At 46.9% G+C, this 23024-nt stretch overlaps 1 protein-coding gene across 3 annotated transcripts in view; it reads left to right on the top strand.

The window, feature by feature from the left end:
- The window catches only part of CTBP2 (C-terminal binding protein 2), a 147009-nt gene that overhangs the window by 95673 nt on the left and 28312 nt on the right, over positions 1–23024 (top strand). The window contains exons 1-2 of one of the 3 annotated variants that reach the window (XM_074592894.1): positions 16576–16829; positions 16936–17003. The exons of 1 other annotated variant lie outside the window; for it this stretch is intronic. Coding sequence is in view for 1 of the 2 variants with exons in the window: in XM_074592891.1 (XP_074448992.1) it covers positions 3766–5458 (1693 nt within the window). In the remaining variant the exon portion in view is untranslated. Of the gene's footprint in view, positions 1–3765; positions 5459–16575; positions 16830–16935; positions 17004–23024 lie in introns of those variants that run through there. One more of the 3 variants, XM_074592891.1, reaches the window with a different exon arrangement.

The raw sequence follows: 23024 nt of genomic DNA, 5'->3' as shown, positions 1-23024 counted from the left end.
ACACAGTTGTGTCACAGCTTTAGCATCCTGATTTCTTATCGCAGTTTTTGTGTGTAAACCAGGCTTTCTCCTCATGGGAAGAAAACTGCACTTTCTAGCACTATGTAAGATATTCGTTTCATATCCACTGCGAGTTGTTTCCAGACTAGATTTCATGCCATCCGTTTTTGAAAGTGGTGTTTAAATGGTGGCTCACCTTTCTTCTACTCTGTCGTTACCTTGTTTTCAGAGCAGACTTCTTCTGTAGTTGTTGTCTCATAGCAAAATTTACCCTGTGTTAGATCAACACTGAACTGAAACTCAGGGTATTAAGTCAAAACTGTGCATTTTTCATGTGATCTGAAATACCAGAGCATTTAATCTCTTGATCAGCTTTTTTTTTTTTTTTTTTTGCTTGGGTGTGTGGTTTTTTTTCCCCCAAATACCTCTCGAATTAAAAGATAAAGGGAGAATAAATTTTCCGCCTGTCCCACAGTCCTTCGTCTCCCCCTCATGTCGGGAATGCCGGCGTCTCCTCTGCTCCCAAGGAGCGTAAATGAGATTGGTTACGTTGGGTTGTGCCCTGGTGCCTCCGCATCCTCCCTTGGCCATTGGGTCTGAATTCAGAAATAGCTACGGGGTTACAGGAATTTGCATAGGCGCTGCCTTTAAGATTGCCAAAAAAAGAAAAATAAAAGACCCTTACTGCCCATCCATAAATATTTCATTCTGATCGTTTCTTATTCATTTCTTGGTTCCCTAGGGGTGTAACATTTCCTGTGGTGCGGTGGTGGTACGGGAGGCTGCCCAGCTCCACAGCTCCTGGGCACATCTTCCCCACCAGCTGCAGGGCAGGCGGTGGCTCTTGGTCCGCAAGAAGAGGGGCCAGCAGAGCCCTCCAAAGGGGACATCTGCCCCATGGCTACAGAGAAAAGTACAAGTCCTACAGCCCCTGGTCCTGCAAGTGTTTACCTCTGCTTAGCTTGGAGCGCAGGAATAATTAATTTGTTCCATTGAGGTCAGCGCTTATGGGATAAATCATCCATATGCATGAGCGTTCCTAGCAGCGGGTCTGAAGTTAAAGTTTCCTGGCTCCTGCAAAGTGGGCGTGAGAAGAGCATGTCCTTCTGCCCAAGGGCTGCAAGGTTGTGCCCGTGCAAGGGCAGGCTGGTGCCATGGCGTATGGGTGGTTTTTGGAGCCCAGGCGTGCGGCTGCTCCTGCAGTTGCGCTGAAGGGAGTTTGGAGATGGGTTTTCTGGTCCTGCTGTCGCCCATGTGTGCACTGGAGCCGGGGAGGGCATGGCCACCAGTTACAGATCTGGTGGTTTGGGCGAGGTCTCTTTTGTGTGTCCGTCATGCGACCCAAGGGCTTATTAAAGCTTTTGTTCTTCTCAGAGGTAATAAATGCTCCAGCCTCCCTTCAGGCTTCCCGTACAGTTGTTCAAGATCAGCATTTTTTAAATTTAATTTCTCTATGGCATGTTTTTTTCCATTGTCAACCAGGGCTTAACTTGGTGACTGTGTTCATTAGTGATTTCTTTGAAGACAATGGTGGAAGATGCCGTTGATCTATAGACCAGGATTTTATTATTTTTTCATATACATTTTTGGTAGCTTTCTTCTGCTGCTTCAGAACAAACAAATGGCACAGATCTCACTGTATCCAGTTGGGAATACATTTTATTCTTTAGCAAAATGTTGTTGTAATAAAATGTTTTTGTTTGTTAAAATGTTCTCTGCTTTATTTATAAGCCACAAATGTGTCTTCCCGTTTTGACTCTCACAAAAGCAGAAATTTTCCAATGTGCCTTAAGTTTGTTAGTTAATTCAATATGATGCCAATCAGATATTCTCTGAGAATTGCATAAATAATCTTTTGGGGCCCATGTTTTGCATGTCTGTGTAATATCCAACATAATTTTAAAGGCTGTGGTTCTTGGGGATGGAATTGGAGGAGAGAGTGTTTGAAGAGGATTTATAATATTTACTGCAATAAAGAAATTTAGGGATTACTCAAAGATCCTGTCAGTATTTGGGTCAGAAATACAGCCCAGAGGTATTAGTATGATAGGCAAGTATAAGCATTAGACTGTATTAGTGCTTTAGCTATCATAATAGCACAATAGTCCACCATGTGATGGCTAGTGCACTAAACATTTATTGTGGATTAGCTGGGAAAAACGCGCAAGCTGTCTTGCAAACAGACCAGGGAAGGTGACTGTTATTCCTTTTATTGGGTCCATCCTGGAGGGGGTTTGTTGGAGGCAAAGAAATTTGTGATCACAGCAGAGAAAGGCAAAATCTTTTCCGTCTGAAATTTTTTAATTAAAAAAGGAGAATGTTGCTTCACTCGCAGTGGTTAGCAAAATAAGTAACGGCTGACCTGTTCTTCTTTGAAAAGGACTATTTGAGCATGAGCAGCATCTGATAATTTACGTACGTGTTTTAGGGAACCATTTTAATATCTCCTCTGAAAAGGGTGACTATATATGGAAATTTTTATTACATTCCCAAATAACAATTTTCTGTGGTGTGATTCCATCTAAATCCTTTTGCCTACTCTAAGTGTAAAAAAAGCTTAATCCGTATGAATATTGAAATACCGCTAGATACAAATTGAATTTTGTCTGATGTTTCTGAGTGTTTTCCCATCTCATAAACATGTAGTTTGTCCAAAGGAAGCCGGAGATAATAAGCAAAAGTCTACTGTTCCTTTTTGCTTCGTAAGACCAGGCTTTAGATCCTTTGATCCTTCCCTCCTTTTCCGTGACCTCTGCTAGGGTCTTAAAATTATACATTCCAGATTACACCTCCACAATTTTTCTGTCCTGGGATGATGAAAGGATTTGTGTATTATGATAATAATGTAAAGAATCCTTTTGGAACCTGGTTAGTACAGCTAATTTGAAGCTACAACCAAAAATGTGATTTCCAAAGCAAATTACAATATTCATAAAGTGTTAAACAGATACCTAACTAATTTCTAATCGCTCTTGTATTCTTGATATCTTGCACGGGCCTTTTTTTAGGCCTGCCCGCTCGCTGCCATTTAATTTGTCTTTAGCTGTGTGCGGTGGATTAGCATTTCATCAGGGTGGATTAAGATTGAGCTGACACTGAAGCTTTCTTTTTTATTTTTACATGTGCATGTGTGGGGACAAGCAGATGCACCCATGTTTCCTTATGTCGCTGCCGACGCCTGGTGGGTGCTGGTGTGGACGGGAACCCTGAGCACTCGAGGAGGGGGAACACTGAAATGGATGAAATGCGTGTTAAAAAACAAACATGCAAAAAAAAAATTAAAAAAAGTCATTCCCTGGGGAGAAATTGCATTGAGGTTGCTGGCTGGGTCGGCGCGGGAGATTTCATCGGGCTAAAATGATGTCACATGGGGCGAGGGCTTTAGCGGTTTTATTTAGCTCCTAATCCCCACGCACTGCCGGGCCAGTTGTCCATGTGCGCGCCGTCCCCAGCGGCAGAGGATAAAGCATCTGGGCTGAGCGCGGCCGCCCTCTTCTGCGGCTGCACTCACGGGAAGGGGCTCTCCCTCCGCCGACCTGGAGCGAGAGCGGGCGGCAGCGGCCGCTGCGCGCTTTGCCTGCTAAGGTTTCAAAGAATTAATAATTCAGGCAACACTTTGAAAGGCAAAACCGCCAGTCGGAGGTTTCTGAAGTCCCAGGAGGGCTCAGGCGGAGTGCGGTCTGGTTTTGATGCACGCCGGAGAAGCGCTGAGAAGGAAGGCACCTCCTCTTCTCCGTTTCGGTGGGAGCAAGCGTCCTCGTGGCGATGCCCATCCCCAGCAAGCACCCCAACATCGGCCGCTCGCAGAGCTGGGATGCTGCCGGCTGGTATGAAGGCAACTGGGAGAGCGAGAATGCCTTTGAGTACCAAAGGCTGCCGGGCCGGAGGAGCTCCCTGACCTACGGCGGCGAGGGCGGCTGGTATGAGCCGCCGCGAGCCAACGATATCATCTTGCAGGGCGGTGCAGACCTGAAGCAAGAGGCGTACCCATACCAGGATGCCGCCTTCGCCCCGGGACCCCTCAGGAAAGGCTCCGTCCCTGACTTCACCTACTGTGACCGGCAGGCAGCCATGGCGGGCCGGGGCTCCCTGCCACCCCAGGATTACTACAGTGACCCGTCCCTGTCAGCTAGGTCGCCCAAGGACCCCCGCTGCTACCGCGACCACATGGTGAGCAGGCCCCTGGCCAGCTACGGGGCGCCCGGCAGCCGGCTGTCCTGGGACCAGGCCCCGGTCCGCCCGCCTGCCCCACCAGAGGCTGCCCGCCTCTACAGGGACCCCAAGATGGCCCTGGACGGGCAGCGGATGCGCGGCAGAGATGTCTCCCCAGCACGGTATGGCGTGGAGCCCCCTGGCCCGCGGTACGCAGCAGAGCCGCCCACCTTCCCTGGCAGACAGGCCTATGGCGACGGGGCGGAGCGGCCCCCCGAGCCGGCGGGGGGCAGGCAGGCTGCCCCCACCTGCCTGGTGGTGGACCCCACTGGCAGCGCCGGCAGCAGCTATGGACCGGGCAGGGAGAGCGCCGGAGCCAAGGGCCCCTACGACAGCTACGAGGCGGCAGTGGCCAACCCTTCCCACCCACCGGTGCCCCCCACCTTCCCTGCGCCAGAGGGGAAGAGGAGCTTTGACCCCGAGTTTGTGGCGCTGCTGCGTGCGGAGGGCGTCTCGGAGAGCACCTTTGCCGCCCTGCTGCAGCAGGGCTTCGACTCCCCCAACCTGCTGGCCATGATGGAGGAGAACGACATCAAGTCCGTGGCTCCGAACCTGGGGCAGGCCCGCGTGCTCTCCCGCATCGCCCACAACTACAAGGCAGAAATGCAGCTGCAGAGGCAGGAGAGGAGGAGCGGGGCGCTGCGCCCCAGGACCCGCTCCAACAGCTTCAGCCACCGCAGCGAGCTACCGGGTGACTACGGGGTGCCCCTCAGCTCGGGGCCCACCACGGATGGCCCTGCCGCCCCACAGCCTCTGCCTCCGCTGCAGCCGCTTTCCCCGAGAGCAGGGGAGATGCACCGCCGCCCATCCAGCGCCCCAACCCAGCATCTGCTGGAGACCACCACCTACCCTGCCCCAGGGGCTCCTCAAGGGCCGTCCTTCCTCCCTAGTTCCGGATACAACACCCCTCTGCCTTGCAACACACACCCGCGTCCAGCCTCTGCCTACTCCGCTCCAGCCGGCATGCCCATGACCACAGCCAACCCACACGCCAGCCCCAAAACAGCCTACCCCACCACCTACACCGTGCCCATGGAGCTGATGAAGAGGGAGCGGACAGTGGCAGCGTCGCCGGTGCCCAGCCCACACGGCAGCCCACAGCTCCTGCGCCGGCCGGGAGTGCCGGGGGACGGCAGCCTGGCGCCCACCGGACCCTCTTTCCCTGCCCAGCTCTCCCCATACCCGAAGCTCAGCAGGCGCACGGGGCCCCCCGTCATCGTCTCCACCATGGCATCACCTGAACCAAGTAATTTCCAGGGGGTCTTAGCCCATACGGTAGTTTAGAACCTCCTTGTTGTTGCTTACTTTATCCCCCCTAAAAAGCTCACAGTCAAACATATTGGGGTTTCGTGCCTAAAAATTGGACACTTTCCTATTTAGAAAAGGAGATGAATGGGATTTCTTCACAGGTTCGTGCTGGCTGTGCAGAGCTAAAGATGCTGGTTCTTGCTCTGTGGGTAAATTCCAAATACTTTATTTGTTTAGCCAACTTCAGTTAAAAGTGGGCAGTATCTGAGATAATGCTTCCAGGGTTAATATTGCTGTTCCTGTTGTTTGTAGAGAACGGGAGATTAGATACTGCGCTGGCTGAGCAATTAGGACTGCAGGGTTTGCTGCAGATTGACTTTTTGCCGCTGTTATCAGGCACAAATGTGTTTCTCCGAGGAAATGGTTAGCATTGTTTTGACTAAATTCATCAGATAGCTAATGGCGTTATTTGAGAATCGACTTACCTTTGGCCATTACCTAAGTCTTTTCTTCTTATTATGAATTTGCTGTTTTATCAGGCATACAAAATAAACCCCTTGATTTCCTTCTAGAGATGCCTGTAAGTGAAGCGATATAGCTGTTAAAGTAATAGGTCTGTGCTTAAAACTAAAAGCCTGTCATTAAGCACTAGAACAATAAAAATGAATGGTGACTCCTCGTCTTCCCTTCTCCTTCTAGAAGTGCTCAGGCCCTTGGCTGCTCAGATGTGAAGCTGGAAAAGCTGAGCCGGTTCCACTCCTCCACTTGGGAGATGTACATTGATGATAACGCTCAGAGCCTGACAGAAACTAACCCCCAAAACCACACTGCTAAGTACGAGGAAATTTGGAAAATCCATTCATTTGTGGCTTGACTTGTTTGAAAAAAGGGGGAAAAAATCCCTTGAAGTGTTTTTCCTCTACGAGCAGGGAATTTTCTCCCTGTGCAGTTCAGCTGAACTCCCATGCAAACCAGTCTCGAACAATGTGCCGTACCAGCATACACGCACAAAGCTTTAATAAAAGGATACCATTTATAGGCATAGAGATGGTGCCAAACTGGTGATGCCATTCCACAGGAATCTAAATAAAGAATGATTTGGGGAGTGGAAATGATAAAGTTGTCAAAATGCAGACGCTTGGCGCACCCCTTTCCCTGGCTTACCATGATTACACAGCTAGGAAGTAGATGCCGTTTCTTTCACGCTTATGTGTCCTTTATGTAGCTGGTGTAATGTATTGATTTCTAAAAAATGCTTCAATATTAGGCAACGCGTTCTGTGTTGACATGGATCAGATGTGAAAGCAGTACATCCAGGCAGTATTTTTAAATAAACAATTTCCTAAAGCCTGAGAAAAAAGACAAACTGGCATAATGCGAGGAACACAAATATGTTCATTTATTTGCGGTTTTGAGCCGGATTGAGCCAGTCGGTTCCGATGCCGTGAAAGCCCTGGGGCGAGGGACCACTGGACCACATGCCTTGGGAGCGGTCTCCTCTGCCTCAAGAAATGGACCCCTCCTTACCTGTGTCTCATCTATAAACTGCAAACCCTATTCTCTAAAAATGTAGATATTATCCCTTCCCTTTAAAAGAATTACCGGTGCGCAACAAGAGGAAGCCAGCAGCGTTTCTGTGCTGCTGAGCTCTTTCTCGCTACTCAGCCCGCTTTTTCTTTTTGCCTACGACCAACTCATTTGCATGAGGATGACATTTGTTGCTCCAGTAATTTCATCTGATAATGGCCAGCTTGCAAAGCGGATCTGAAAACATATTCCTTAATTATGTGTTGCTAAGCAACGGGAGGGTTTGGCCATAATCACAGAAAGATTATCTTCTCATTGAAGTCCCTGAAAGGTTTAGCTGAAGTAGGACCTATAAAATTGTCTTCATTTTTATTTATTTCCCCTTTTTATTTTCCAAAGAGTCTGGGAGGTTTTCTTCCTGTTAAACTATATTTTAAAAGTAGAAGCCAAGGTAAGACACGTGGCAAATGGAAGGATACGGATTAAAAATGGAAGGCGTGGCGGTTTGTAGATGTTTGGGCTGTGTTGAGGAATTACTCTTTAAGGAACACCACTTGCTAAGGAGTGTTCACACTTACACGCGAGGTGATAAGCGAATATTACAAATATGCTAGGATGTTTTTAAAACATTGAGCGGATGACAGAAACTTGACTAAATCCAGGAAAATTGCATTTGCCAGCAGGAAGAGACAGGATGCGTTTTTAGGAGCGAAGAGCCTTCTCCTGGCTGTAGCTTTGGCTGTGGATACTTGAGTTGCAAGGTGGAAGCAAGTTCAGTATTAAACTCTGTCTCTTAAATGGCTGCAGATATTTTCTGTCAGTGTAGGTTAATGTCTTCTCAGTCAGTGGAGGGTTATAAAATGTGTGATATAGTCCAGTGGTATTTTGAAGCTTGTTATATGGATAGGGATTTAAAGTAAATCATTTTGGTTATTTTTGAAGTCTTGCTGGACTATGCGTAGTAGTCTTTCTGCAGTGAGTTGTTTCTAGATACTCAAGTTGTGATTTTGTGCGGAGCTTTGACACTCCATGTGGATTCTGCACAGCTGCTATTTTCCTTTGGAGTTTGGGCAGAGAGGGAGGTGCCGGGTGCCGTCTTCTGCCTGGTATTTCTGATGGCAGAGACAATGACCTGGGCAGGGATACAGGGACGCGCCGCATGCTTATGGGCCTTTTGCTTCGGTACGGTTAGATAAGGGAAAAGCATCAACAAGATCTATTGCTTCAACTTCCTTGTATTTCATAAAATAATGATTAAGAAGAAGCTAGATGAATTGCCCTTTTTGAGAATTGCAGAGTTACATGGAGAGAAGGCGGTGAATGAGCACCCTGAACCCATTGCTGTGGCGGGAGAGCGAGTAGGGCGCAGGAGCTGAGAGCGATGTCTCCGGAGCCGAGCCAGCTTCCCTTCCTGGGAACTCCCCAGCCACGGCTCTGGCAAAGCTGCTGCTCTCTGCATCATCGAGACCTTGTCCATGAAGCTGTCAGGAATGGCTTCCCCAGCGAGAAACGTCCTCAGAGCCGGCCACTCCTGCAGCCTCGCCATCCGTAGCATCACAGGCAGGGAATGCACTAAGTCTTCTCAGTGGCAAGCATGGAAAAAAACCCTGCAAAGTCTGAGCGACAAAACCGTGTCAGCTGGTGGTCTGCTGCCAGAGTGGGTTTGTGGCCAGCCTCGTGCCGGAGCGGGTGGTAACGCAGGGAAATAAATAGCGTAGGTTAGCAAAGCTGGTAAGGGCAAACCGCGTCTAACGGTCACTGATCAGATTACTGGAGCTCCACCTCCAAAATGTTGCATCTTCAGATTATGTTTGCTCGTATTTTTATCAGATGACTTGATCTGTAATTTTCTTATCCAATGTTTCAGTCTTAAGGCAGTTGGCTGATAAGAAGTTTTGTATTTTGGTAGCTAGCCTAGACTTTGCCCAAATGAGGGGTTGGTCCAGATTTCTGTTTCTGATGATGGATTTAGGGAGCTTCAGTAAGGAACGGTGATTCGTTGCAAATGTGCGTCTTGCATGGATTTTCAAACTCTGGTTTATATATGAAGATATGAAAGTAAATGACCACGAAGAGGAAATGGTTCCCACAGGGATGAGGAACAGGGATGCCCCATACAAGTCGGGTAGGTGTAAGGAAGGAGGAGAAGAATTACTTGGCTGTAAGATTTGGTTAGAGGCCTGACTTTCCCTGAGCAGGAAAGCCAGGCTGAGAGAAGCTGCCTTCCTTGGACAAGTAGTTCTCTCCAGTGTGAAGGGGGCTCATCTCTTTTCTAGCTTAGAGCCCAGCTAGAAATGCCTTTCACTGTGATTAGCTCAGCTCTGCTTATACTGTTTGACACTTGATTATGATACTTTTTATTGGTATTTTCCATCCTATGACAGATAAAAATTGTGTTAACTGCGCATGAGTTGCAGGCTAAATCTCTTCTTGTGGACAATCCCCAAAGAGGAGCGGGCATAGTCAGGAGCAAGAGCCTTGATGGTGGTTCAGGGGTTAAAAGAGCACATCAAGGATGGTTAAGAGAGAGACATTTGCCCATTCTGTTAAGAGTACCGCATTGAAATTGTTACAGCTTTCTATGGGAAGAGAGAGTTTAGCAGTGATACTTCATATCCAATATAAATTTAATGAGTGTTTGTTGTTGCTATTTGCTTATTCTTTGCCATATAGTGTACAGTTCAGAAATCAACTTCACGTTTTCTTCACTGTGTTTTCTGGACAGACTGTAGCATGTAATCACAATGTATACATGTAAGGCAGCTCAATTAACAATCCAGACTGAAACAGCACCAAAGGAAGCTTTGTGTACTAAATAAATCTGATTTAATTTGCACATTGACCTGACAGACCGTAGCAAGTCCTTGAAGCCATTCCCAGCTAGTGTGTTACTCCAGATAAAGTAAGCCTGCACTGCGTTCACTGGCAAAACCACCGACTAATGATTTCAACTGAGGTTGTAACTTCCATATAAAAATACTTGATTGAAATAAGCAGATGTGTCTTGCCAGTGGCTGCTGTCCTGATGGTCACAACATGGTTTGCGAGATGTTAATGTGCAAAATGGTAAGGGTGCTGGCTGGAAATACAGCGAGTTTGGGAAAGCCTTTGAAAGGCTCGCAGGTTCTCGCACCAACCTCATCTGGGCACATGAGTGGGCAGATGTGTATTGTGTGTGGATCTTAAAATTGAAGTCATCAGAACCACTCACATTAGTAGGGTAAATGGCTGAAGAACAGACCGTGCAAGAGCTGTGCTGAAAACTACCTTGATAAAATATTGACTATCTTGGCCAATATGCGCACACGATTCACTGATTGCAGAGAATACGCTTTTAAAATACTTTTTTAAAGGCTGAAATACGCTTTTTATAATGGTTTTATCAAAAGCAATATAAAGTGTCAAACTCATTCCAGTTGCAATTCATTGACGTTAGGGCCATGGCAATAAAAATGAATTTGGCCTGTCGGAGGAGAACATGTTGTCAGATGCACAAGTGTTGTCATCTTCAATTTACACTTTCCTTTTACCCTGTGTCTGTAGTTCTCTGTCATTGTTAGGACTTTCATATATCCAGATCATTTTCTGACTATATTTGCTGACATTTTTTTTAGCTTTCTCATAAGTAGTTTCCATAGCTACAAACTTAGTGTTCACAGAGGGAAAAAATTGTAAAGGTTTCCGATCATTATTGTATTAAACATTTTTTATATTTCTTCTCCTTGTCTTTCTCATAGTGTTACGCTACAGACCAGTTTAATGAAAATGCTGCACAACTGAATTGTCTGTTATTTTTAAAAGCGAAGTAAGTGCTGAGCTGAATCCTTAAAAAGCAGAAGACCAAAATCATTAAGTCGCTGATTTAGAATAAATGTTGCAGACGTAGGACATATATTAGTAAGGTTTATATATAGCAACTGGCAGACAAGCTTTTGACTTTTGCACCTAAATAAAACAACATTAACAGCATTCCACCGGCTTTTGGTAAAGAAAGCTAGTTTTTGATCTCTTCTGTCTGCTGTTTTTAGTGTTTTGTTAAAGATGAAATGTTAGTTGCCAGGGGGCGAGAGAGGAGGGCCACGTATGTTATTTTTCCTAGGCTGTATTAGTTCCCTCTCTGCAGTGGAGAGGTGCCGGGCAGCCATGCCCTGCCTCGGCGCAACCGGGCGCGTCCTTAGGAAGGCTTTGGCCAGAGGTGTGTTTGGCAGCGTAGTGGGACCCTCTGCACAAGAGCAGCTTTGTTTAGCAAAACAGGAGGTTTCTGAGCCTCTGCCTGGCCGGCATGACTGCCAGCACCCTGTCCGGGGACCTTGCCTTCTGCACTCGCAATCCAATTAGCTGCTCCAGAGCAGATGGAGCGGATTAGTGCCCAGCTTTCCTTCCTCCGCCTTCTCCCCCAGTGCAAAGGGTGTCGAGGCCAACAATCGGCTTAAACGTGGGTCCCATGGCACGACGTAAAACAACCCTAGGCCTGCCTGCGCGGGGCCACCCTGTGCCCCTTTCCGTGTGACACAGCATCCCTGCGAGGCTGCTGCGGTTCACTTCCCCAGTGTGATGGCTCCAGGTCTCAGGTAGTTTGGAAGACCTTGACGTAATCTCATTTGCTAGGCTTAAATTTCATTTTTTATTAGCAAGGAGTGTCTGCAGATCCCACTGCCATGTGCACGAGCAGTATGTTCTGCATTTGAACTGCTGGTGTCATTGCTGTCAGCAGCGGGGTCCGTGGTGTCTTCCCTCCGGTGGCATTCCCAGGTGCATCTCAGCCACCAAACGTAGGGTTCTCACTGTGGGGAGGAAACCAGCAGGGCTTACCTGAAGGGTTGGAGCAGGTGGTGCCAAGATAGCGTTCTTGTGTTTTATTTATATGTGCAGATATATACACACATGAAAATGGGGAGAAAAACTCTCAAAAATATAATCAGTGTATCAGTCACTATCCATTTGGATCAGTACTTCTGCACAGTCTTCATTTTTTGCTAGAAGTGACTTGCTTTGGTTATCAAGCAATTTATTATTTCCTAGGCTGTCGTACCGACTTGTCGAGGAAATAAGTAGATGGGACTGTGCTTAGGCAGCGAACACAACAATAAGTAATAATTTAGGATATACTTTCAATGACAAAAGTCAAAAAAAAGATCAAAACTGAGGTCCTGTTGGAGGGTTTGGCGTGTATTCTCCAGGTGTGAAGGTGGTATCTCCGGGTGGGTTACCCGCCCGCCAAGGAGCCACATCCGCAGTCGTAGGGTGGTAAGATGCAAGAACCTGATGATGCCCTCTGGACTTCTTTGTTTGTCTTCTTAACCCTAACACATCTCCTGACACTTGTTCTAACCTTGCAAATCCCTCAGCGGTTTCAAACTGCCTCCTACACACTCCTTTACTGACTCGTAATCAGCCGTTTCTGGTGATGGTCCAGTCTCTTATTGGAATCTCTCACTGTTACCCACAGAGTGAAAAAAAACAGGAAGGGAAATGTCACACGCAGTCATTTATTGTGTTCTCTGCCTTCTTCTGAATGCCTTATTATATAAAGTTTTAAATGAATATTCAAAAAGTAGAGTAGTTCATGCAAGTGCATGTATTTTGCTTTGTCGATGAAAGAAATCTTGATTAGTATGTATTATGAAAGATAAAAGAGAGTATTCAGTGTGGACAGCAGAGAGCTTGTCAGTATCTAGACCACCATGTTGGGACACTGAAGTAATCGGGAAAGCCTAAATACAGTTTCCGTTATCCCACCTGGCCAGCAGTTGCAATTCCTATTGATCTCAAGCTTTCCCTGTCTTTGAATTCTTGCTCGTGTTGAGTGGACCTAAATAAGAGTGGAAATTGTTCTCTTACCAACTGAAACATTAAGTATTTTAAATTTCCATTCCATTCCTGTTTGCAGCAGTTGTGGTTCTGTTTCATCTGCAGTCAGGGCTAAAAGGTCCCGAAAGCAGAATTCCTGTACTAACACCGGTGATTGCACCGTAATGCAGTGCCGAGCAACCTGTCACGCTCTGCATTACAAGTTTTCCCCTTATGGTTCATATTTTTTCAGCAGAGGCAGGTATTCTCTGTGCTTGCTGTTCGCCCTAAAAACGCGGGCTCCTGAGCAGCAGTGTGGCATCTCCCGTGCCGTGCTCTGGCCTGAGGGCGAGCCTGTGTATCATCTCGCTGGCGTATGATAACCAAGATAAGGAGAAGTATCTGATGGACTAACAGCCCCACACTCTGGCTCATCAGCTCTTTTTTTTATCCAGTTTTCTATTTCTGAAGCTTGCATGAGAATGGCCAACAAAATTAATATTTCTAATTCTAAAATCTTTCTGGACAAGCAGCTTCCAGAATAGGGCAGTTGAGTGAAGTTTTGCTTCCATCCAACAAATGGTAGTTTTGTCATTGATTTCAATAGAAGGCGGCTTTTACCCTCTCCTGCAAAAGCATCCAGCTTCACGTAACTTACTTTTATTCCATTTCTTAAAATTAGATCTACAAAACCAATGGTTTCTTTAAGCAAGAGAAGCTGTAAATTTCATGCATCGAATGCCTGTGCATTATTAAAAATAATAGGTTATATTTGTCAAATGGATAATGAGTAGGTTTCTTTCTCTGTTTTTCAGTATTTTAATGAGTACAGGAAATGTTTGCTATTTATTTGCTTTCAGATTTTACCGAGGAGCTCTGGAGATAATTGTCAAATTTCCAAGTGTGTATCAATATTTCATGAAGTGCTGTTTTTCCTCTGTGCGTTCACGAGTTAGGTCATTAGCACCGGAACTGCTATTAACAGTCTGAAGCAAGACATAAAAAGGAATTCCACCGAACCACTTGCAAGTTTGCGATTGAAAATTTCTGAAACAAAATTCTAATAGAGGGCTTATGGGTAAAATAAATATCGGTAGTGTCACTCGGTTTGAAATGTTGCGTGTTGAATCTGCTAGAGGATTTCTTGCTTGATCTCGGTTTCTGCGGTTTGTGGGCCTGATCTGGAGAACACGGGAGCTTTGTGTCTGAGTATGTGTCTGTGTGTGTGTTTGGCCCCACGCCCGGCACTTGCTAAAATTGGGGTGTAGCTTACAGAGATAGGATATCCATCCACCTCATGCTTTGGGAAAAAAAACAACATTCCACCTTTCTTACTACCAGCAAATTAATTTTGTTGAATTATTAAAGCTCCAGTTGCTTTTAAATATAGTACTTATCAGCACCGATGTTGAGTATTTAGTTTTCGGTTATTTTTGCACGGTCAGCCTGACTTTGAGGTGCAGTACTGGCTGTCTGTTAAGAACTATTGTTCTGGTTTGGACATTTGCCATTTAAAAGTGGTTTAGTTGCACATATGGTTGAATGTTTCTATTATTTTCTTCATTTCTGATATTTCAGTTTTATGTGAAATCATAATATTCCTGTTCTTGTTCTGATTAGGCAACTTAACCACATTTTTTGGTTTACTCAGCCTAAAACTGTGGTGTGTCAAGCTGCCCTCTGCTCCTGTTAATGAGCAGAGAAGCCAATCCGACAAGCTCACTGCGATGCTCTCAAGAAAAACATAACTCAGAAAACAAAAATGATTCAAAGATATGGACCCACAGTGCTCTGATGTAGGGAGGGTGCTGTACAAAAATAATTGATAAACTGTTGTGGCTTTTTGACCATTATAAATTTCTGGATTGCCATGCATGCTTCACTGGGAACAGCTGAGTGGTAGCTGCACGAAGAGCAAAAATTGAGACTTTAAACTTGATTGAACTATCTGAAGTCTGGAGCATTAGCATGGAAATCGAGCTCGAAGGCGGCTGGAAAGAACATCCAGGTCTCCTGAAACAGAAAAAGCGCTTCAGAGTTAGAGCTGATTAAAGCAGAAAGGAAAAAAAATGAGGCTTTTGCATCTCTGAGAATGAGGCAGGCGAGGAATTCTAGCTGGAAGCCGGTGGGAAGTGGTGGGAGAGTCCCTAGTTGCCTTGGAGAAAAGGACCCCAGGCGAGGGGATGGGACATGCTGTGGCAGCAGGAGGTGGGACGTGCTGTGACGGCAGCGGAGCGGAGCTGGATCTGCAAGACCTGCAGAGCAGGAGGCGTGGAAGGAGCTTGCTTGGCTGCTCCACCACAAAAGCATGAATAGTGGGCAGGAACAAGTGGCTCTTCCCTGGAGAAGGAGGGATGGGGTCCAGCGGGAAGGGCGGAGTTGTCTCCTTCACTGCAGGATTCAAAGAAGGTCCTGAGAAGTGGCAAAAGACATCAGACTGGCATATCTGTCTGTCTATGTTGAGGGATAATTTTAAGATTAGTGATGCTATGGGCTACAATAAAGCAAAGGAGGTCATTTGTGAAAGCTAACAGCAATGTGAATTGTGGTAGCAGTCGGGGAGGAGAAAGCGAGATGGCAATCATGTAATACTGACATGACAAGAGTGTGTGGAGATAATGAATTTGGTCATGGCTCAATATTATAAAGTTCTGGGCTGTAAATGGAGATACTTGTCAGAGGGAAGGTAGTGGTCAGGGTGAAAAACAGGTGCTTTGCTAAGTAAAAATCACCTTGTAGAGGATTTGCAGCTGTGAGAGGCTTCTAAGAGGAATCTGGGTGGTTTGGGAAGTTGATAGTAAATACGACTCTTGTAACTTGTGCTTAGTTCTGAAACTGAATTTTCGTCTCTTGGTAGTTGTTTCATGGTATTAGATGAGCTTTGTCCTGGGCAAAGGGAAGTCCCATCCTACTGTGGCTTCCATCCCCAGTAAAGCCATGGGACTGCTTGAGCAGAGGTTGGGGACAACGTGTAGCCACGGTGTTGTGTCCTTAGTGGTGGTGGCATCAGAGAGAAGAGTGGTGCTGAGAAGAGTGAACCAGACCATTTGGTACCCATCCATGTGCATTCGTGGGCAGCCGGCAGGCGGGCTGAGGGAGAGGGGTAGGATCAGCGGAGGGGGAGACTGGTCTTTTGCAGTTTTGAAGAAGGCGAGCACATCAGCAGAGACATATGGAAAACAGATCTCACAGAAGGATTGGGAGAAACAACATTGGCTTCTCCAGGGCTCGGTGCTCGAGAGGTTTTGCACAGTGCAGATTTGTGTTACGCAACCGGTTTACGGTATGGGAAGTTGCAGAGCGCTTCATGAGAGCCAAAGGAGATGCTCCCCCATTCTCCCAGGGGGACAACGAGCTGCTTCTGCTCCAGGAAGGAAGAGGCGTAAGATGCCAGTAAGGAAGAGAGCTGCTTTAACTCCTTCCGAAAAGCCTCTTGTGCTCCTCCCAGAGCCCTCAGGCTCCAGAGCAGCAGCTGGACTCGAGAAGATAAGCAGTTTGCAATGCAATTCCTGTCTTCCTTGTGGTGGTTTTCTGGTTCGGTCATGGATGGTCTGCACCAGGTGCCAAGAGTACATGGTTCCTCTCTGCAACGCCCCCTGTAACGGGGAGAATCTGGCTGTACTCTGCATACCGGGACAGTTTCCTGGGGAATCTCCAATTTCCTTTACTCCCACTCTGGGACGTTATTAGGCACACTGAGTTAATATGCCTCTTACCTATTTGTTTGTTTAATCCGTTCATAAGGCACGTAGCCAACGCACCGCAGTACTGAACAAGAAGTACATACTAAGAAATGCCGGACAGCCCAGGCAGCAGCCAGGCTGCAAGCACCGCCGAGCGTAGGCAAGGCTGGAAACTGCCCCGCCGGGGCAATGGGAGCAGCTTGCCTTCGGTGCAAACACATCTGGAGAAGTGAGAGAGGAAGGAAGAAGGTAGAAGAGCAGAAGAAAAGGGAAAATGTTGGAATCAGCTGCAATAAGCCACAAAAATACTGCAGCGGGACAGACAGTGCCCTAAAGGTAGCCAGTTTCTAGGAGCGTATTCTGTGCTTGGTAAGAACGCTGCTGGTAACATTCACAAAGTGTTTGTGTTTCAAATTTTTTATACGCTCCTCCTCTCAAGTTGGCGTAGTTACGTGCTTTGTTTGTTTGCCTCTAGCTTCTGCCCTTCGTGGTGTTAGAAATACTCTGACTCGAGTCCATCCAAATACAGCAGTGCCGTGTTTGGTAAGTGGATTGTGAGCCCTCGGGGTCTGAGCAATAATTTTCAATCAGAATTTGGCAAAGTAGCAAGTTAAAATTGGTTTTTAAAAAAAATTGATTCCCAGATCCAAGATTTCACTCTAAGTCATTTAAGATAAATTTTCTTGTAAACAGAGTGTGTAGCCTGTGCTTTGCTGCTTTGTATCAAGCTGCGCGGAGCTCCTGGGTGTCAGCTGTAAGGTAATTTTGCAGGTCTCCTGGGGTGAAGGCCGTATTCCTGCTGCAGAGGTGTTTGAGGCAGAGACCCTCCAAGGAGCTGCACCTCTGCCTGTCCAGTTTGGTAAGATTCTTTTTCATCTCCCGCATGGAAGAGGATAGTGAGGGTGTCCTCTGAGATTTTCTTTTTGGAGCTACGCTGAGAAAACTCAGCCTTCCTGCTGCCATCGCTCTCAAGTCACCTCTCTGCGGATCGCAGCCGTGCCCCTCAGCCTCCCTCGTGGCAGAACCCGCATTTCATTTCATTCTGGTGGCTGGTCTGAAGTAGAAAAACACAAACACCCTGTTCTCAGTCACGCAGGGTGGCAGCCCGCCACAGCGAGGAGCGCGCACAGCCCTGGGAGGCCACAGCTTCATGTTCAATTACATTAAGAGCATCTCAAGCGCACCCCTGGAAACAGCCCGCGACCCACGTTTCTCCTTGGCGAGAGTCTTGTGCTTAGGAGAGGCGTCAGTGTGTTGGTTTTCTGCTGCAGCCAAGAAGTGTTTGCTCCTTTTGCCTTCCCGGTCTCCCCAGACACACGGCACAGCTGCCTCTTCCCCGGGAGTGCTGTTCTGGCACCGACTGTTTGAAATTCCATAGCGGGATGCTCGGTCGTCTCAGTGCGACAGGTATCAGCTTCTTCCTGATCACAGGTGTCAGGTGCTGGTTGGACTGACAGATCCCCATGCGATCAGCACAGGGGAAAGCTGTGGTTTCTCTACCTTTAGTTTTCTTCACATCTCTATACAGTTGCCCGTCTCTCTGTCGGGATATACCATGTGCTAGCTTGAGAGATGTGCACAGTCTGAAACGTCTCTTCTTAGAGAATTTAATGTGCACACAACCTTTCTGGTTAGTGTTTCATACTTGCTACATAGTTCTCTAGTTCTCCTACAACAGCACACCAGGTCTCCACGAGGACAGCCGGGCAAACCTGGCCAGCAAGCGAGCAGTGAGGTGTGGGTTTCTCAGGCTTCCGTGTAGTTGGTTGCTCAGCGCTGGATGCCTCTGCACTCTCCCATTGCCCATCGCCAAGCGGCAGAGCAGGGCAGAGGGCTGAGAAGACCACCGCTGCCACTATATCGACAGGAATTCTCGGATGCTGTGGAAGCTGGGTCGACTGATGCTCTGGGAACATGCCAGTAGTCTCGTAGACTGTGCTGTGTGGTTGCAGCCCATGACGTGAAAGGCTTAGCCTCACTAGGGATGTCCGGGGGATAGAGTGACAGCTCATCAAAACTAGACAGCAGTTCTGTATTTGACATCTTGAGGTCAAAAACTGTCAGTTCCTTGATTTTTTACAGTGCCTTAAATCGCCTGGGGAGTATTTTGAGCCTTGTCAAAATGTATTAATTAAGGCCAAGTCATATTTACAAGCTTGTACTGCTCTGATTCAGCAGCGGGACCACGCTTGATTTTCAGCCTAATAATTACAAGTGGTTTTGGAGGACCTGGGGGGCTGATAGAGCTGGTTTCTGTTTGCTCCAGAGCTACATGTGCGACAGTTTTTACTTGCTCTTTGCCTTGGCTGTCTGTAGCGTTGTTTTCCTTCTCCTTACGAACGCAGCCAACTTTCTAATTAAGGAAACTACTCTGCAGCCATTGTGGCTGTTCATTTTAGTTCTTTGTCCATACCGAAGTTTCCAGCTCCCCCCAGAATTTTAAGTCACTCCTTACGACAGCTGAAGGAAGATAGGAGCTTTGTCTTGGGGCAGGCTTTTCCTATAACTCTGTTAAGAAGCAGGCACCAAGCACCGCTGTGTGCAACACATTCACTTCATCGGAGCTTCAAATCCACCTCTGGCTATGACAAATACTGTTGAGGTTATTTTTCTATTGGATTCTTCTATGAAAAAAAAAAAAGAGTTATGAGAAATAAATATCACTTTGTGCTGGGCTTTACTGCTTACTGGGCTTTGAGCCTGAAAGGATTTAAAAGTCATCATGCTCCAAGGGAAAGTTGTAGCGAGAAAGAGGAGGTGGAGTGTTGCTCCAGCCAGCTGTTGTGATTTGGGAAAAGGCTTGTCCTGACCACTGGAAAGGAGACGGAGAGGCAGCCAGTGCTGGCGCAGCTACGCCCAGTGAGATTAAGACGAAATTAGAAACTCGGCTTGCAGGGGTTTATCATTTCCTTTATATTGTGACATTTATAAATGCAAATCTTTTTTATCTTAGTTGTTATCCTCTCTTGTATCTTTTGTTAACGGGCATTGTCCTTACTTTATGCCACACTGATAATCGTATGAAGAGGATGGAGACGCATTCATATGCATTATTGTGCCGTGCAAAAGTACCTGGGTGTACGAGGAAAGAATATGTGCACTTAATGTCTGTGTGCCAGCTCCTCTTGTCAGCCTGGAGTTGGGCGAGAGTCCTGAAGACAATGCCATGTTAATGCATCACAGTTCAGTGCTTTTGATATTTCACAGCGGAGCACAATAACTTTTTTTCTCATTTCGTTTCTGAAGTACACAAAATTTGGAACATATGCACCGCGTCAGGATTAATTGCTCTTGCCAGTCAACCCAGAGGAAGTGCTTACATCAGGCCTGGTCGCTCACCCAGAGGGAACTCTTCACGTCTGCTACTCTACCTTTGCGTCCCTAGCAACAGCAGCACCTTCTGCTTTTCAAATTCGTTTTAGCTTAAAAATAAACCGCAAAGACCTCGCCATTCCCAGCTGACCGCTGTGGCAGTCTGCAGCTCTTTGAGAAAAGCAGCATTTGTTGCAATATTGCCGGAGCATCCTCGTGGTAAAACTGGGTGCATGGAAGGACAGTGGTGGGTGCATACAACACGGAGGAGGATTTGCCCAGAGCCTGCTCTGCACCATCAGTCCGGGATGGACCAGGAAGCTGTGGCAGGAGAGCCCACCCAGCACACACGTATTGTGTAGGGATGGCACTGCATGGCCAGCACCAGGGAATGCACCCGCGCCCCTGCTGGCCACGTGGCTGTGGGGAAAGGCGAGCAGCCGAGGAGCTGCCCTATTTGTACCCTTTTCCCAGGACTCCTGCATGACTTGGCTTCACTATGGAGGGCCGTGGTGGCCCTGTGCTCAGCTGGGGCTGGGCTCCTCATCCCAGTAGATCTGCTTTCCATCCTAGATAGGTCCCATATGGAAGGGAGCTCTCTACTAGCCAAAATAAAGACACTCAGCAATCTGCCAGAGCCAGTTAAAGTATGTAGTCTGTTAGACGCAGAAAGAAATACAATTTGGGGTAGAGGATACAAAATACATTTTCAAGGCATCTGAGCCTATTGCGAAGACATTCTTTCTTTCAACGTTGTTGTTGCCAATAGCTTCTCTCGTGCTCAGACCAAAACTATTTTGGGTGGAACATTTGCTCCCTACTTTCTAGCAAGCCTGGTCCCAGGAATGAAGAATGGATTCTTTTCACTGGCCGCAGCTGGTTTGAATGATCCCCACACTGAACCCATTGAATCCAGGCACTCCTCATGTGAATCGCAAGGAAGTAGCAACTGATTTTTTGTTTATGTGCCTGACAGGGGCAGAAACAGCCAAGCAATCTCAAGTCGGCTGAATGCTTGAATCCAGGCACGTGCCAGGGAGGAGTCCTGGTGTGCGCCCTGTACCTAATGCTGGCAGCAAGCGTGGTTCACCAGCTCAGCCTGAAGTAAGGAGGCAGAAGAGGGTGGGACGTGTTTTTATCATGGGTGTCTATGCAACATCCTCTCCAACGCTTCCTGCAGTGCTGTGCTGGAGAGCACAGCAGCATGAATGTGTTTGGGACAGAAGATCCATCATACTCATTCGATGAGAGCTTGAAGAGGAGTCCTTCAAGAATGGTGACCCTTGTCTTACATACAATGCAAAAAAAATAAATCTTGAAACCCATTAGTGTCAGTTGGCTAGACCTCAGACAAGGCATTGAGAGGGATCTGCTTCAATGCACCTCTCTCAAGGTCTGCTTCTTCCGAGGAGCAACAAAATAGCTTGTTTTAGGAAACTTACAAAATCATTTCCAGACCCTGTGACTGAGATCTGTGCATCTTCTTTTAGGTGGTCCCTCTGCTGAGAGCAGCTTCTAACAAGTTTCTGCAGAAGAATCATCTTTTTCCTCCTGACAGAAGGAGGTATCCGGGAAACAAATGGGCATGGACTGTGTCTGCTTGCAGGGAGAGGACAACAGGTCAGGGATGGTGACGCGTTTGTTTGGCTGAGAGCCAGGGAGAGGTGTGGAAAACTCTTGCTGAAAGTAATGCCACTAAATGGAATGGGGTTTTGGCATAATTATGAAGCCACCTCTGTATTCTTAAGTACTCTTTAAGAAAGTCAGCTGGCCATGTGTTACAGATTTTTTCACAATATTGGGTTTTTCCTTGTACTATCAAAGGTATTAATTAGAGGAATAGATTACAGTGTGTAGTGTACAGTTTACCTCTTGGGTATTTGTGGAATGAACCATGAAAACACAGACATATTTATCATATTTATGTGTGAGACTGTCAAATGCTCGTTCGGCTGGGTTTCTTGATGAGTACCATGTCTTACTTCACCCCTTTGCCACGTAGCCTGTACCTCTTGATGACAGCCAGCAGGGTGGTTTCATGTCAGTGGCAACTAATGCGCAAGAGGCTTTGGGATCCCCTAGGACACAGGCACTACATAAGATCATCGTTGCGGCAGGAGCCTCCTTTTTCATGATCCCAGGGGCGTTTCTCAGCCCACTTGGTTCATTTGATACGTTTTGTAACCTGTGTGATGTAATCACGTGTACAAATTTGTAGGCAGGAGTGTGATGCATCAGCGTCCATCTTTGCCAAGTGCTTTCTACTGCAAGGCAGGAAAGTTTGTCAACTTCCTGAAACTTCAGTGCAGGACTCTGCCTTTCTCCCCCCTTGCCTGCCTCCTTCCCAAGAAGGAAATTAAATCTGATTAGTTCATTTTGCTGTACTTTGCTCTTCCCCCGGGTTTGTGGCACAACTTCAAAATTGAAAAAAATCAATTAATTGAGAATAACCATAGGGTATTTAAGTACAGCTTTTAGGTTAATAGGTGATGGGTTTTACTGAACCGATAAAATATAGAAAACCGTTAGAGGAAAAGGGCTTACTGCAGTGGTATCGTTCAGTGTGATTTACCGTTTTATAACTGTAGACAAATTTTAAATATTTTTCACTGTCTTCAGTATACATTATTAGATAAACCCGTAGCCTGTGCTTACCTACATCAGCATTGACTTTCTTCTCTGTGATAGTGAAGAAACATAAACGTGAAGATGCTTTCAGCCCATTATAGTTTAACGTGGTTTCAAGAGCAGTCAGTTTCTCTACAGCTTTGGATTTTATTTGTCACTTAACGCACTGGGTATATCTGTGGGAAATGCCTTCCAGCAGCCGCAGGAGTTGCAGTGCAGCTATCCTTTGCATGCATGAGAAAATAAGACACCTTAAATATGAAGATTATTGACCACAATGTCAGCTCTCAAAAAACAGAGAGAAAATACAGATCCTTCCAGGAGTGCTTTATTCCAGCATCCTGATCTCCCTCCTTTGGCTCTTGTTGCATTGCTGAGGTTGCCCCTTGAGAGAAGCCGGGGAAGGCAAGGGCAGGGCTGCCCCATGCTTTGGTGAGGTCCTTTGTGCCCCACACTGTGACAAAATGAGTGTGGTGAACTTTGGGGGCTGCTGGGACACAGCCTGGAGCCAGGACAAGCTGGGGCTGCCGCGCTACGGCCCCTTCCCAAGGCGGTGGGAGGGTAGGAAGGAGGCACCCATGGTGCTCCAGAGACCTCCATGGGGCCATGCGTGGTCAGGGGAGA

This window comes from Larus michahellis, chromosome 6 (assembly GCF_964199755.1).
Source record: "Larus michahellis chromosome 6, bLarMic1.1, whole genome shotgun sequence".
In the NCBI taxonomy this organism is placed as follows: domain Eukaryota; kingdom Metazoa; phylum Chordata; class Aves; order Charadriiformes; family Laridae; genus Larus; species Larus michahellis.
Note: the sequence above shows the minus strand (reverse complement) of the source record. Positions and strands in the feature narration are given on the sequence as shown.